A 16815-nucleotide genomic window follows, 5' to 3' on the forward strand; every position below is an offset into this window, starting at 1 on the left:
ATGATTAGTAAGAAAAAGTAACATATACAGAGAAGATAAAATATGGAAACACAAGAAAGGGTTTGATTAGAGCTGAATTTGCTAGGGAAGATATCCTGAGGATAGGTCAGGAGCTGGAACCCACAGAATATCTAAGATTTGAATAGATTTGGAGAGAATGGGATAATTGTGACCCAGTGAGTAAAGAGATTTAATTAGGCTGGTGACTGCAGAATGGAAAGGAGATGAAAGCATAAAAGGGGCATTTGAAAGCTAGTTTTGGCCTCAACCTTTTGTTGTTTAGCTTTATGCCCTTTCCATGGACTACGCCCCTGGCTTTCAGTGTTTTAATGGAGAGTTTGCCTAAGTCTATATCTACCCTTCCAGCCTTTCCCTCAAATTCCCACCCTGCATTGTCATTTGTCTGTCATAATCTCTACATTTCTCTATATTCATGCATCATCCTCCGGTGTCTCAAATGCCACATGTCTAGATCAAAGTTAGCACTTTCATTCTCAAACCAGTTTTCACTCCTGGCTTCTCTTCTGAGAATACCCTCCCGATTTCCAAGCCGGCAAGGCTAAGGATTTTCAAATTGTGTTTGGTTTCCCTTTCCTTCATCTTTGTTTCTAGCTGATAGCCAATGATACTCTTAAAATATCTCTCTGTTTCCTTCCACTTTTATTGCCTTTAGTTCATCTTTTGCTTTTCCTTAGTGAGTCACTCATCCATTCATTCAACTAATATTTATCAAACATCTGCTATGTGGTAGGCTTTCTTCTAAATGCTTTGAATACACCTCTGAATAAAGAAGACAAAAATCCCTGCCTTCTTGCAGTTTATGTTACAGATATAGTAATGACTTCTTATTGCTATCCTCCTAACTAGTCAATTCCTTTTCAAAATTTTATTGCATACAGTCTTTCTAGACTGATGAAAAAGCAAAAGTCTTATTCTGGCTAGTCTTTACCACATTCTTCAATGACTCCCCGTATCATAATCCACACAGCTTGGCCTGATGTTCAGGGCCCCTGGGTTTTGCTCAGTTCTATCTCATCAGTCTTAATGAAGTGTTCAGCACTACTCTACTGAATATATTTTGGCTGGGAGATAATTTGTTTGGCAAATTTCTGCAGTGGCTAAAAAACACAGAAGAGATTCACATTAGTAAAATCGGTATTGATTAGCTCAAAGAATATGAGAGACTGCCTAGAAGGGTCATGCTGACTTTTATAGGGAGTGCTAGAGAGAGCCTGGTTAATTAAAAGAAGAGGAACAAAAAAATTGATTAAAATCATCAGGATGAAAGTGTTACTACAGAATACATTATTTTGGAAAAAGACTGAACACCTTATTAGAAGAGAAAACACAATACTGTTTTTTTTTCAGGTTGCTGGCTCTTTCCATTATGTCTCCATGTCTTAGCATGGAATGTTAGCAACAATTTCATTAAGGCACAGTTTTTTTATATATTTCTAATACCAGTACTATATGAAATAAATACATGTTGGACTTCAATCATTTCTAATAGTTACTAACATTATTTTAAACATAAGAAAAAAACAGCGAATGCATACTTTGAAGTACATCTCTGTTTGAAGTTGTTAACACAGAGAACTTATGTTCATTAAAACAAAAATCACTGGTGCCTCTGTTAGACTTATTATTCCGGACTATATAGACTCAAAAATGTTATTCCTTATGAACATCTTATATTTTTATTTTAGCTGTATTTTGGTTCCAGTAATAGTATGGCCAACCCACTGTATCTGCAGGTTGCACATCCATGGATTCAACCAACCAAAGATTGAAAATATTTGAAAAAACATCCCAGAAAGTTCCCCAGAGGAAATTTAAATTTGCCACATGCCAGCAACTATTTACATAGCATTTACATTGTATTAGGTATTATAAGTAATCCTGAGATGATTGAAAGTATACAGAAAAAAAGTATGCAGGAGGATGCATGCCGCTTGTTAGAAAATACCACACAGTTTTATACAAGGGAATAGAGCATCGATAGGTTTTGGTATTCATGCAGGTCCTGGAACCCGGGCCCACATTCCCCTGTGGATACCAAGAGACCACTGCAGCTTCTGTTTCATATTAGTAAGCATTCAACATGTGAGAAAACACGCTGACCAATTAGGAAGTCAGTTTTTTTTTGAGCTGCTCAAAGAATTATGAAATGAGATAGATAAGAGACAATTATGGATTCATCCAATTAAAAAGTCATGATGAACGAAAACTTCTCTGAAGGAAGAATTAAAGTTTTGGTCAAGTACAGTCTTAAGCTATTTGTAGCAAAAGAAGATAAGAGGGAGGGAAAATAATTACAGTATCCTCCCACAGCTTTCAATTTGCAATACTTTTATTGTTTACTTATGATCCGCTATCAGGGAGACAGCTTCAGTTTCAAATGGATCTGCCCCCTCATCATAACGGGTGACTCTTACTGTTGGCATGCTGTTTAAGTTTTGGAAGGTAAACTAAAACTGCCTATCAGCATTTTGATGCAGGAGACAGCAGCTACCCTGGCAGGGATGAAGCTACTTGGGATGCTTGTTACTCTGGTGCACAGTGGTGCATGCACTTGGACTTGTGGGAGTGGGAACGAGGGTAGCATGGTGTTTGACAGTATGAGCTCAAACCTGGCTCTACCACTTGTTAGCTTTATGACCTTGGAAAACTAATCTTTTCTGTGACTCAATTTCCTCATCTGTAAAAGGAAGTGACTCGTGTGGTATTTACCTCTCATGGTTATTGTGGAGATCAAATGACTTAATATAGTTAGGGCACTATGGTAACACCCGGCTCAACGTAAGTCTTTAATAAATGTGAACTATTATTTTAGGCTCTAGTATAGTTTCTCTATAAGTTAAGGGTAACATAATCCATAGCACTCTATCTGTCATTTTTCTGTATGTCTATAAAGTAATGACAATTTTAAAACAGATGTTCTACTCAAGTTTATGATTCTGTTAAAAGTATTTACTAGTTAATATACCTGGCTCTTTTATGTAAGATATAATGTGCGTCCTAAAACATTTGTTTTACTAGTAAATTCTGGAGATAAAGTATTTTAACAAAGAGAACTGGCAGAACAGGGTAGGGATGGAACACGGGGCTGGCAGCTTGGACCTGTTGTGTCCAGGGTCTGTTTTGAGCAAGGGCTAGACTCAGGGCAGGTCCCTAGCTTCCCTTCTTGGTGTCACACATGTAAAATTAGAGCGTTCCTCTAAATGCATGCCCAAGCCTCATTCATGTCTCATATTCTAAGTTGTTTCTTTTATTTTTTAAATTTTTATTTATTTATTTATTTTCTAAGTTGTTTCTTTTATCAACATAGTTATCACTGGAACCCATGTGCTTATTCCCATCTTGTTACTACACTTACAATACTTTAAAGGTCTGTAAAAAAGTGGCACATTTTTTGGTTATCCTCACTGACATCAAGTTTTCTCTTTAAAAGGAGACTGCATTTTTAAAAATGGTAAAAAAAAAAAAATACGTCTTGGGGTCAAGTCTGGTGAGTAGAGTGGGTCTTTTGAATAGAAAACTGTGATGTAAGTATAATAGAACAAAAGTGTTTTTGAGAGAGCTTTATAATTGACTCTAGAGTGTGTGTGTGTGAGAGAGTGAGTGTGCATCCATGTGTGTGCATCCATGTGCTCTTTGAAGTGCAAAACACATTTACAGTTTTAAGTTCTACAATTTTTTGTTAAAAACCCAGCCTCTAGTCTCATTTAATGTATACCGATATAGTAACTATGCTTTTGGTAAAACAACTGCCTTTTGAATGAAATAATACTTACTGAGATCCAGCAACAGCACAAATCTTATTTTTTTAAAAAGGCTAATCTGCCTTGCTTCTTGCAAAGCAGCTTGGTCCAATGCCATGGGCTCATTATCTAGCTGAAGTACTGCTCTGCACCTTGCACTAGTCATTCATCTTCTCTGTACCTCGGTATGTCTTTTTGAAAAGTCTAATAAAGATGCTTGTTTATAAAAGGTACTCTCTTGTACCTTAGATGAAGTGTTCCCCAAATGCTGTATGATGTAAGTACAAGGAAAACAGAATCATGTAACACTTCAAAACCTACTCCATGGGACTGCATGTCTGATGGCCGGGTTTGTGTTCAGCAGGGACAATGCTGCAGGCTTTATAAGCATCGTCTTGTCATTTTCTTAAAATTTCACTGCTGCATTGCAAGATTAATAAAACTGATCTCAAATCATATAGTGTACCTATGATCAATATTTTTGAAATACTCACATACTGGAACTCTCATCAACTGTACATATACTCCCATTTATTTAGACCAAATATGGAAACAAATGTAAATTACTTAGGTTCTCCACTAGAAGCAGTCAGCGTGATTGGTAAAGCTCACAGGATATTAGTCATAAAAATAGCTCCATCGGGATTCAGGAAACAGAAAAAAAATGGTAACAAAGCTATCTCATATTTTCTCTGTTATTGAAGTTCCCTAAATTCAACATTCTAAATTTAAAACAAATGTTTTAAAGGACCTTGCTCTGAAATAGGAATAGTACATTCCTTTCAACGGTTTCCAGAGGCTTAATATATGAACATTATGTGAGAAAAGGCAATGGTTTCCTCCCTTTAAATGTTAAAATGTATGTTATTATCTTAAATAAAAATATATGTATAATGTATATTATTATTTTATTCTACTAGCTCCTTTTGAAAGTGAGCCTTCAGTGTCCGCTTTTGTTTTGAAACTCCCCAAACATTTTCTTCTCTTACGTTACGTAATCAGGCCCATCTGAACTGTCTTGTTTTCCTGATCTCGAACAGAAAATGCAGATGTGATGAAACTGGTTAGTTTCAGTGGTGTGTGTGTGTGTGTAAACCCTGGTATGTACAAGTTGACCCTTGAACAATGTAGGAGTTAGCAGTGCTGACCTTCCTCATAGCATAAAATTTGTGTATAACTTATATGCATATCCTAGGTTCCTCCTCATCTGAGGTTCCTCCATATCAGCTGTTCCGCAATCCCAGGATTCAACCAGCCATGGACTGTATTTTTTATACACACATATATATTTTTTAATATATTTTTAATGGCCACACCTGCAGCATATGGAAGTTCTTGGGCCAGGGAATGAATCTGAGCCAGAGCTGTGGTAACAGTGGATCTTAACCCACTGCGCCAGGCTGAGGATGGAAACTGCCCTCAGCAACCCAAGCCGCTGTAGTTGGATTCTTAACCCACTGCGCCACAGTGGGAACTCCTATATTTTGTATGTCTAAAGGTAGAACTATTAATTGTTTCTTTGCCTTCTGCTTATATCCTTCCAGCCAATTGATCACAGAGCTTTAAGCCAGTTGGTGACTGATTTTGGAGCTACTAATGGGTAATCAATGGAGCTTGTTTTTCTCTTCCTGAAAAGGGAGTCAAGTGCATGGGAAGTACCTCATCCTGGCTGGGAACTAAAAGGATTAGGGCCCGATGCTTTTAAGTTAAAGGCATATTTTCTACCTTCCTTGTGGGAATGAAAGCACAAAAATTCTTACAGCAGAGTGGAAAGAAAGGTGGACATGTGCTGCTTGTTTTCTTTTCCTTCTCAGTTTTTATTAATCATTGTATGAAAAATGAAAGCAACTAAGATAAATAGAAAATTATTGTGACAAGAGCAGATTGAAAACTTTTTAATATCAAGCAAGCACAAAGGATAGGTATTCAACATATTTGATTACAAGTAAATAAGATGATCTTTGAGCATAAAGTTAGGTAGATCTTTTATTCATTCATAAAGTTAGGTAGATCTTTTATTCATTCATAAAGTTAGGTAGATCTTTTATTCATTCATAAAGTTAGGTAGATCTTTTATTCATTCATCAAATATTTATATTGCATGCTTACTCTATGCCAGCATGAGGAAGGCACTAGGGATGTATAGATGTTTGCTTACTGACATGAAACAGAACCCACAAGGCAAGAACTATTAAGATAGAAGATGGTAGAAAGATCTAATGTTCTTTTTCTGAATCCAAATAAAAATGCAAAGTAGAACACTAGATATTCTAATAGTTAACAGTGCAAGGGGGGAAAAAACTATATCCAAGGAGTTCAAGACTAATTAAATAAATAAAAGTAGCCAATCATAGACAAATAATGAAAATACATCATAAATCAAGGATTATGATTAATGCTATTCTGTGCCCTCAGAGAGAGAGAGAGAGAAAAGAAAGTATCTCTAAATGTTTGTTTAAAGCACAATTTTGGAAAGTATGGGTCAATTTTGGGAGCCAGACTGACCAGATTTGAGCCTCAGCTCTAATACTCCATAGCTTCATGAACTTGGACAAATTACTTTCTCTCATTATGTCTCATTCCTATGTCCATAAAATGAAGATACTAATAGCACTTACCTAAAGATTGCTACATGTAAGAACTCAGAGTCTGGCACACATAAGCATTGCACAGCATGTTTTACATTATTCTTAAAAGCTTTTAAAAGAAATATCAGGGAGGACAAGATGCATAAGGACCAGAGACACAGAAATAGAAATTCTGAAAAATTTCCAGCTTTATTGCTTTTTTGTTGTTCTGAGCAAGTCATTTAACCCTTTGGACAAGTTCCTTTCCAGGTGAAAAGGGAACTACTGTTCATTCCATTTCTAAAAATTTCTGTGATTAGGTTGAAATATTGTTTATGCATCTTTGCCACTATCCATGAATTCAAAGAAAATTATTTTCTACGTGCTGTGAAATACATCCTTGTTCTCATGCCACTGTGGTTCTATTCGGACAGTTCAGGGTTAGCAGCCAGTAGGTGAAAAGGGACTCTCTTATTGATGAAGCATAAAATTAAACTCCTGAATTAGTTATTCCTTACCACCACTAAGATGTGAGAACAGAGGTGAGCTTATACTAAATGCTTGATAAATGTTTTTTACTCAACTTTTTTAGCCTGATGAATAGTTAAGGTTCTAAGATCAACACTGGAATTAATTTTATTAGCAGCATAATGATAGCACCCTGAAAAATCAGTTCTCTTGCATTCTGCAATGTCTTCAGGGTAACACCTTTTGACTAAATATTTTTTTATTCCAAGAACTATTACAAAACAAAGGCCACGTAAAACATTTGATGGAACAAATAGTGTCAGAGAATTCATTGTACACATTACCCGCCATGCCAGTTACCAAGTACTCTGCTGCCAAGTTATCTAGTATTTGTAGAGATCAAGGAAATGAAACTCTTCTATCCAAATCTGTGGTCTTATTGACTATAGCACTTATTGGTCCTTAAAAAAATCACTCCTGTGCATGTCCACTCACATACCATTGTACAAGTGAATGTATCACTACAGCCCAATGTGTTGCTTGCCAAAGGTCAGACCCATCCACTCAGTATACGCACTTGTATACTGATAATTGTGCACTAATATGCAAATGTGTAATAAACAAATATACATTTCATATGATTGGCCTGAGGTCATTAAAATGTATATGCATATAAGACACTAGGCAGATAGAAGATAATAAATGTTACTATATCCCTATATAATATTTATTTTAGATGTTTATATAAATTAAAGTACTTAGATACCTTATATGCTATGGTATAGGCATATAATCATTCGAGAAATAATTAGTATTATTAGCATCACAGGGATAATAGAAATAGAACACTTGGAGTGATTGGTGAAATATTTCTTTAATTGTATTTGTGCACCGATTTTATCGGCTTCATTTTTTTTTTTCATAGAAGACTCAGGAATCAGTTTTGAAAACAAAAAAATATCTAGTAAAGAAAAAGCCAATCAACTGCAACTAAGGAACAAACAATCCTTTTCTCGACTACCCGATTCATGTTAAGGACCCATTAAAACACTGGCCTTGTACCATAAAACCCTGGCGTCCCCTTCATTCCATTAAGCTTTCCATCCTCACTTCCAAATCCATAAAAACAATGGTGTACCTCTTTGATCAGAAGCATCTCATATTTGTTCCTTCCTCTTCATTTCCCTTGCCCAGTTCTAGACCAGCCTTCAGTATCGCATGCATCCAGGTTGGTCTAGTCTTTGATAATGTAATTGATCCTTCATATCAAAACTAGATTGACTTTCCCTTAAATACCATCTTCATCATTTTACTCTTGGGCTGCAGAATGGACAACTGATTCTTGAAGCAGCTTGTGGCCTGAAATATGAATTCTCAACTTCAAATTTCCTTTCAGATTAACTTGCTATCTTCATTGTTCTCCAACATAGCTTACTCTTTCCCACTGCTATTGTCTTCATTGTTTCTCCAAGACTTATCTATGTTTTCACTTTAGCCTAATTATTCCCTACTAATCCTTCAAGGTCAAGTTCAAAGCTCACCTCCTCGGAAGAGCTTTCACTCATGTTTCCTTTGATTAACTTTTTATTCTGTAAGGTATTCAGTTATTTCAGTATCTCAACTGCAGAATTTAACACAGTATAAATATGCAATACCGATAAATGTCAGTACACATTTACAGAAATGTCTGTATTCATCATTTCATGTGAAAGGGTCTTGTATCTCAAACTGGACTACAAGAGCCTTTCAGGTGGATTCCCTGCAGCATAATTGATTTTCCAGTTTGTTGCCTTTAGAATCTATGAATCAATAAATATGTTTTGATCGATTTACATTATGTTTATTCATTATTATTCACTGGCCATGAAACTCTTTTTAGTTAGTGGTCTGTGAGCAGATGTGATGTGTGTCATGTCCACACAAGAAGCACAAGAGGTACTGCAGGTTTCTGCCAGCCTCTTTCACCAGTTTTCTTAAAAATGAAAACATCTTGGAGTTCCCATCATGGCTCAGTGGTTAACTAATCCGACTAGGAACCACAAGGTTGCAGGTTCGATCCCTGCCCTTGCTCAGTGGGTTAAAGATCTGGTGTTGCCATGGGCTGTGGTGTAGGTTGCAGATGCGGCTTGGATCCCGTGTTGCTGTGGCTCTGGTGTAGGCTGGTGTCTACAGCTCCGATTTGACCCCTAGCCTCGGAATCAACATATGCCGTGAGAGTAACCTAAGAAATGACAAAATACAAAAAATAACTTTATACCAGATGGATAAGAAGCTGCATAGAGACCCTGCAGGTGACTCACAGCCTGCAACTAAATTCAGGCAAATCACAGCCTTTACGTTCCATGAATGAGAAATAACTTTTTTAAAGTCATTGATACTTAGGGTTGTTTGCTGCACAGAAAAGGTGACTAATACAGGGCCTGATAGTTAATTTAACTTCCTTGTTTGCTGATAAGGAGGCAGGTCTAGGTTTTTAGTTAGCTAATGGAAGAGTTATAACATAAATTTGGTCTTTTAACCTTGGATAAACCCAGATGCCTGGTTTTCTTTGTTGTTGTTGTTACCCTGAAATTTGGAGGAATACAACTCAAATAGTTTGAAATTTGAGGCCTTAAGACTATTTAGAGTACTACTCAGAACTGCCCTCTTTCATCTGGCTTTAGCTTTTAGAAAATAGGTACAAGAATAACTAGAAAATAAATCCAATGTACTATCAGTATCAAGTGGAACATACTTCTACCTGAAAGGTATTACTCTCTTTTAGGTCCAAGCTTCTTTGGTAATGGAATAAAATGCAGTGATGTGTAAATTCCTTTCAGGCCCAAGTCTTTTATCTACATTGTTAGTCTAAAATGTCTATTTCAAAACCTTCATTTACAAACACCTTATAATCGTAAATTCTGATTTGAGGATGAGTATAATTTCTTACTAAACCATGCCCTAAATTTCCATGACAAAGTCTCATGTAAGCTTTGACACCCAATGAGAGACTCTGAAATTCTTACCCTTTTCCTTTACAGAATTGAGTGGAACTATCTCTCTCACCATGGGATTCAGAACTTTAACTTGGTCCTGAAGTTTATTTGAGGCTTTGGTATTCTTCGAAATGAATTACTTCTGCTAATTTTGTGACATTTTTAGCCCTGAAAAATTCTGAGACCAAACTCAATTAAGTTCTAAAGAAATTATTAACACACACTTTATTTTGTATACCAATTTTTTGAGAATAACCAGTTTTACGCAGCAATATTTTTTCCTCTTTTATAGAAAATATCATAGTTCAGATGCTTTAGGAAATGAATATGTTATTGAACAACCACTTACAACTCCCTTTTTTGGTCGTTGTTTATTGAGGTTTTCCAAACACAGAAAACAAACTAATAAAGTAAGTGGGGTAACCAAGTGGATTTCCTTTTTCTATATTTGGACCTCACACAAATCTTACCTTTGCGAAAAGACATCCCGGTAAGGACTGCCATGTTGCAATGCAATTCCATATCCCCGATCAGCAACAGTATTTCCAATGGTGTAAAAGGAGCAGTCTGGGTCATTGATAGCCACATATTCCAATACAGCTGCATCCCATACGAAAGCGTAATTTCCATATTTTACCTATGGCAAGTTTGGAGAACGAAAGAAGAAAACAGGATTTAAGATTGGAATTTTAAGTCATATAGACAGGATAAAAAAATGTTACATTGATATACATTGAAGAGTCCAAAAACAATAGGATCTATATTTCAAACTAAACACCTATTCTGAATGAGAATTTGGCTTCTGGTTAATTTATAGCTCTGTTCTCTTGCAAATGTAATGAGGTGGAATGGTATACTATGTTTCCAGGCACATCGCTTATAGTAAAATGACCCCAAATAGTAAACGTCATCTAAACTGAGAGAACTATAAGTGCAGGGAAGGAAGCCGTGTTTTTGAACTTCTATGAGTGCAGTAATTCTTATAACTGGCATTGTGTCTTTGGGGACCCTGGAAATTGTGCTTTTTGAGTTGTTACAAGAGATATTGCTCCTCTGGATTATTAGGCTTCTAAGCCAGATAGGGTTTTGCACCATCCAATATGGGTATCATCTTCTTGCCTGTGACCTACATTCTAAATGAATTCTGCAAGTACAACTCATATTGAAGAAAAATCACCAACACTGCCTGGCTAGCAATATATAGTTCTTGTCCTAAGTCCTTCTAAGTTAATCTGTTACCAAGGGTGAGCTATGGTAATCTTGTGGTTGAACTTGGTGGGCACTGCAATGAGGAAGAAATAATTATGTCACCTTCTCTATCTCCATTCAGGGAACACAAGTTTATTCTGGGTTGTTTATAGTATCTTTTAGTGATGACCCCTTTTTTCCCCCTCAGTAATAACTCCTAACCTAAGTCACAAGTTTATCAAAAATAAAAACCAATCTTAAAGTTAATTTAGAAAATTATTTACATATAGAACTTAATGAAATCATAAAATAAGTAGAACGAATAAATAAAAATGTAGTTTGTTTATTTGCTTATTTATTTGAGGCTAAAGTAATTTCCTGGTAAATCTGATTAGGGGATAAAACATATAAATACAGATAGAGGAACTGATGATAGCACAATGGGTGGATGGGAGGCCCCCTACCTTCATATCCCCAGAGAAACAATAATTTGGCAAACAATCCACAAACAAAAGTGCCTTTGTGGAGACCTTGGAACCTAGGTGGTAAAACTATGGTAGAGTCTAAGACCGATGATGGATGCTTTTGGAAGGCAGACCTGCACCCCAGTGGCCAGTTAGCCAACTGTGGTCCGGCTGCAGTCCTAGAAGCAGCCTTGTTTCCCTGTGGACTCTGCTCCAGATCTGTAAAGGTAACAGGCAAGGATGTCCACTCTTACCACTTTGATTCAATAGAGTACTAGAAGTTCTAGCCCGAGTATTAAGATAAGGAAAAAAAATCCAAATCTGAAAGGAAGAAGTGAAATTACCCCTCTTTTCACATGACATGATCAGATGTGTAGAAAGTCCTAACAAGTACACATACACACACACACACAAAACCCTCCTAAGACTAATAAAGAAATTCAATTAGGAGTTCCCATTGTGGCTCAGTGGAAATGAATCTGACTAGCATCTATGAGGATGCAGGTTAGATCCCTGGTCTCGCTCAGTGGGTTAAGGATCCAGTGTTGCTGTGAGCTGTGGTATAGGTCATACATGCAGCTCCAATCTGGCGTTGCTGTGGCTGTGATGTAGACCAGTGGCTATAGTTCCAATTTGACCCCTAGCCTGGGAACCTCCTTAGGCCGTGGGTGTGGCCCTAAAAAGATTAAAAAAAAAATTCAATCAAGTTACAGAACAGAAGGAAATCATTCAATGCAACCATTCAGGGAGTAACGACTGTACCCTAGGCACTATGTTAGGTACTATGGGTCAGTGCCTCTCAAAATGTGATGCTGTTAGAATTGGAATTACTAGGGGATTCTTGAGTTAAAAAATGTAAACTCCAGACCCAACCCTAAGCTTACTGCATTGGAATGTGTGGTGTTTGAGGCCTGGGGATATGCATTTTTATAATCTTGAATGTTGACGATCTTATGCATACCAATTTTGAAATAAATTTTTTTAATAAAATGACTAATACCAGGAAGTATTTAAACATGAAGCTTGATATAATTATAAAAACTGATAGATTCTTGCAGAGTTGGTGTGTGTGGGGGAAGTACTTGGTTGTTTCCTCTGCGTCGTTGATTACGCATATCCACCTAGTGGTCCCACAGTCCTTTCTCTCTCTGACCTTTTGCACTAATCACTGTAGAGAAGGAGCTCCTAGCTGAGACTTTTGTAATGCGAGACAGGTTAATAAGAAAAAAACAATCAGAATTTTAACAAATATGCACCTCAAGTATACAAGAGAGATGCACAGGAAAGACTGAGTAACTCAAAGAAGTGGCTTAGGATTTAGGATTAAATATCATCTAAATAGGGAGGGGAGAGGGGCTGTTGGCCCTTTAGAGGAGAGTAAATGAGTTTCAGCAAAGATCAAAGGCCTTTAGAAGAATGGATGGAGTGATATGATAGCGTGTGACAGTTTGTCTGGGTGTGATGTTGACTGCTAGTCTTTTCCGTGATGAGTCAATATTCCTTGGCTGATGAAACTCCAGAGGAGAGGATTTAGGAGTTCCTTTTGGTGGGTTTATCTTTAGGCAAATAAACAGAATTCAGAGAAAGCCTGTCCTTGTACTTGCTGTTTTTAAAGTGTCTACAGCTTAAAATAATATGCCAATGTTGCATATTTTGGGGTGGCATATTCTGCTGCCTGTCATCACCAACTTTCATATATGCCTTGTGCTTTCTGGGTCTACACCTGCAGTAATAGAGAGACAGCAGTGACCTTGAAGCCTCCTCTAGCAACCTACTTCGATTTTTGCTATCTCCTTCTGTTTCAAACAGCCTCTCTGGCCTCCTGGATCCCGTTGCAGCTTCTTTACAGCCATCCAGGGACCTCGCCAGTAGGAGACATATTGCTTTGCTATTAGAAAAGTGTTCTAGCATTGTTGTTACTGCTTTGTGAACTGCAGAGCTCTATTTAAATGTATGGTAACATTATCATTGCCATTATATATGTGCTTCTAGTAATTCTAATCTTACAAAGCATTATGAATGCATTTAAAAAAAAAGAGATCTATTAAAATAGTATGATTATAGCCTGCAGCAAGGCCAATGAAATGTTGCATAATAACCCAAACTATTTCAGCTTTTAAAAATATCCCTGGCCTTTTTCCTCTACTAAAACATACAATGGCTGTCCTTTGGATGGATTTAACCATTAAATTAAAACTATTTGGAAAATACTCATCAACAAAACCTAAAATCACCTTTCAAGAGAATAATAATTGAAGGTTTGGCCTGGGAAATTTTCAATCCATCTGACGAGGTGATGGGTATTACTTAAAAGTTTTCAACTAGTCTTTGTTGTCGAGGTCATGTTTGGCTAAGCAGCTGAATTTTGGGCCATTGATTTATTTACCAGTGAATTCCAGCAGAATAAGTCATATAGGTTAAACAGAGGGCAAAAGTACACCTGGGAGCTCCATGTCAAAATATTCCAGGCCTCATTGGTAAGTAACGAAAAGAATGCAGAGTGTAATCTAGCTCCAATATTATTAATTTCTGGTCCTTAGAACACAGTAGTGGTTAATAGATCATGTAGCTATTGATACTCAAGACCCGTGCCTTCATAATAGTGCCAAAACTCCAATAGCTTGTGATGAATTTCTCACTACCGAGATCATGACAGGAGCCAAGTTTTGTTCAATTTCTACAATACTTCTACAGTAATCATACTTTGAATTCCATTGTACTAACAATCCTTATGCATTAATTTTAAGATCCTGAGGGGATGTGTAAGGGATATAAAGCTGAGGAAGCCTTGGGCCCCTTCCCTAGAGCTATTTACAACTTGGTAGAGGAGATAAATCAAGCACTAAACTGTTGTAGCACAAAACATGTTACGGTTAAGTGCCATACAGGAAGCTTGAAGTGTTAAAGCGGCTTAAAGGAAGGGGAACTTAATTTTCATTGGGGCGAATCAGGACAGCATGCTCAAAAATTCTGGTAACTGAAATAGTTTTACAAGAAAACCCCAAATATTTACATTCCTTAACTTTGCTGCCTGTAAAGAGAACAGAGATTCCCTTTGGTGACCATTTCTTTTAACCTTGAGGTTTTCTGCAGTTTTCCACTTGTCAAGGTGAGGAACTGTAAATACTCAATTTTTTTTCAAATATTTGCATTTCCTGCCAAGTAAACTGAAGAATGGGAAAAATGTTTTTAAAACCTATACTTATGCTTCTCACCACGTTATGGATTATGGCATATTTTTCTTTCTCTGTAGAATGCCCTTGTCCTGGATGCCTCTGTTCCAGCATCTCCATCATGACCTAATACTGGAAGCACTTTTCATTTTATTAGGCAGAAGTCTCCTGTAATAACTACAGAAGTTCACACCACAGGCAGATAGACTTATCATTACCTGTTATCCCAATGACTTCGATTTTAATTGGGAAGCCGTATTCTTTCTCACACAAACCTTTAATTTAGCAAATTCCTTAAAAGTTCACTTCAAAATCTATAGCTACAGAAAGCAATGATGATCCTTTTTTATTAAGAAACATACAGTGGGAATAATTATGGAAAGATGACATTTAAACCAAAGAGTAAGATAGGAAATCCCTTTACTGAAGAAGGAATATATTTCCTTTGTCTTCCATTTCTTCCTCACGATAGTAGCTAATATTTAGAAAGCTTTTTTTTTTTTCACTCTTAAAATGCCTTTACACATAAATTTATTTGTTCTTTACAACACTTTGAGATAGCGGATATTATGATACCTAATTCACAGATGTGGTAATGGAATTTGTTTTAAGTCTTAGCAATTATTTATGGCAGATTTGGAACTTGAGCTCAAGGCCATCCTTCTGTTTTTTTTTTTTTTTAAACTACATTAAAGATAAATTTCTGGAAGATAATTGTCATAGGACTGCAAAAACATGTGTGAGATGGCAGCCATTGTGTTTAAGGCCCAGCCTATGTAATTTGAGAAATAATATTATATAAATAAAAATAATGCAACATAGTGCATAGCAAAAGCCATGAAAAGAATGCAACTTCTTTAATACTATGTGATCACACTATTAAGACAAATAAGAGTCGATCTTCAAAAAAACAGGTTGCTTATTTGTCCAAATCACTGGAATGGAGAACAATATGACAGAAATAAATTCTATCTTTGCACTCTAAGCTGCTAACTTCTTTACAATTTGAACTAATGGTCAGTGGGGGGATAAAGTGATTGTGAATTACAGGCACAAAGAGTTATAAATAACCCAGAATCGATCTATTTTGGTCCGTATAATTCATCGCCCACACAGAAGTTCTTAAGATGGGTGCGCTTTAATATTTATGACATGTGGTTCTAGGTTGTGGCCTCTCCCACTTTGGGCAAATTAATAATTTAACATCATTCATCAATTCTTTTGAATTTATCCAGCACAATAAATCATGGTCAAGTCCATCTTTCAGTGTGTGACGGTTTATTTACTGTTTTAATTGTTGGCCTGATATATTTTATCTGCTATTATTCTGAAATTTGAATTTATGCTCTAAAATAGTCATCAGATGGCACATAGTTTCATAAAAAGATATGAGTGTTTAAAATAAATATCAACTTATTTATTAAAATAGAAAAGAAGCAATATGCTTACCCTCTAACTTTTGCTTTTCTGTTTTTTTTTGAGACCGCTGGAATACTAAATATTTTTCCTTAAGTGTTTTAAAGCATTCTGGGAATGTGAAAACTAAACACAGCTTCTTCCCCCTCACTGACAACTTTTTCTTGAAACAAACTGTCTGTTAGAGTCTCTAAGCAGAAGGTGGGTAGGGCTTAGAGTTCTGGATAAGTATGCATGGAAGAACTGGTAAGTCTCTCCTTCAGCCTGGGTGATTGAGTGGGAAAACCAGTGGAACCTCCAGGGAAGGCAATGAAGAAATTAAGTTTGGGAAGTTCCCGTTGTGGTGCAGCAGAAATGAATCCAGCTAGGAACCATGAAGTTGCGGGTTCGATCCCTGGCCTTGCTCAGTGGGTTAAGGATCCAGCGTTACCATGAGCTGTGGTGTAGGTCACAGATGCAGCTCGGATCTGGTATTGCTATGGCTCTGGCCTAGGCTGGCAGCTACAGCTCTGATTAGACCCGTAGCCTGGGAACCTCCATATGCTGCAGGTGTGGAACTAAAAGGGCAAAAAGACCAAAAAAAAAAAAAAAAGGAAACTAAGTTTGGGGCAGTTCTTGGTTCACCAATATCTGTGGGCCTTAAGGCCTCTTGCCCTCTTTTCTTAAATACTTGTATCCATGAGTATGTCTGTTCTACTGCCGTTAAACTGGTCAGGAAGGAGTTGAGTAGGTCATCAGAGATCTTCCTGACCTGGAGCCTGGGACAGAACAGAAGAGGGGTGAACCCAAAGCCCCTTCCATGT

At 36.9% G+C, this 16815-nt stretch overlaps 1 protein-coding gene and 1 long non-coding RNA gene across 2 annotated transcripts in view; one reads left to right on the plus strand and one right to left on the minus strand.

Annotated features, from left to right (window-relative positions):
- Positions 1 to 16815, minus strand: part of GRID2 (glutamate ionotropic receptor delta type subunit 2) — a 1309423-nt gene that overhangs the window by 103091 nt on the left and 1189517 nt on the right. The window contains 1 exon segment of the mRNA XM_021100736.1: positions 10242 to 10408. Coding sequence (XP_020956395.1) covers positions 10242 to 10408 — 167 coding nt within the window.
- Positions 1 to 16815, plus strand: part of LOC110261991 — an 89986-nt gene that overhangs the window by 60593 nt on the left and 12578 nt on the right. The window lies entirely within an intron of this gene.

This window comes from Sus scrofa, chromosome 8 (assembly GCF_000003025.6).
Source record: "Sus scrofa isolate TJ Tabasco breed Duroc chromosome 8, Sscrofa11.1, whole genome shotgun sequence".
Lineage (NCBI taxonomy): Eukaryota > Metazoa > Chordata > Mammalia > Artiodactyla > Suidae > Sus > Sus scrofa.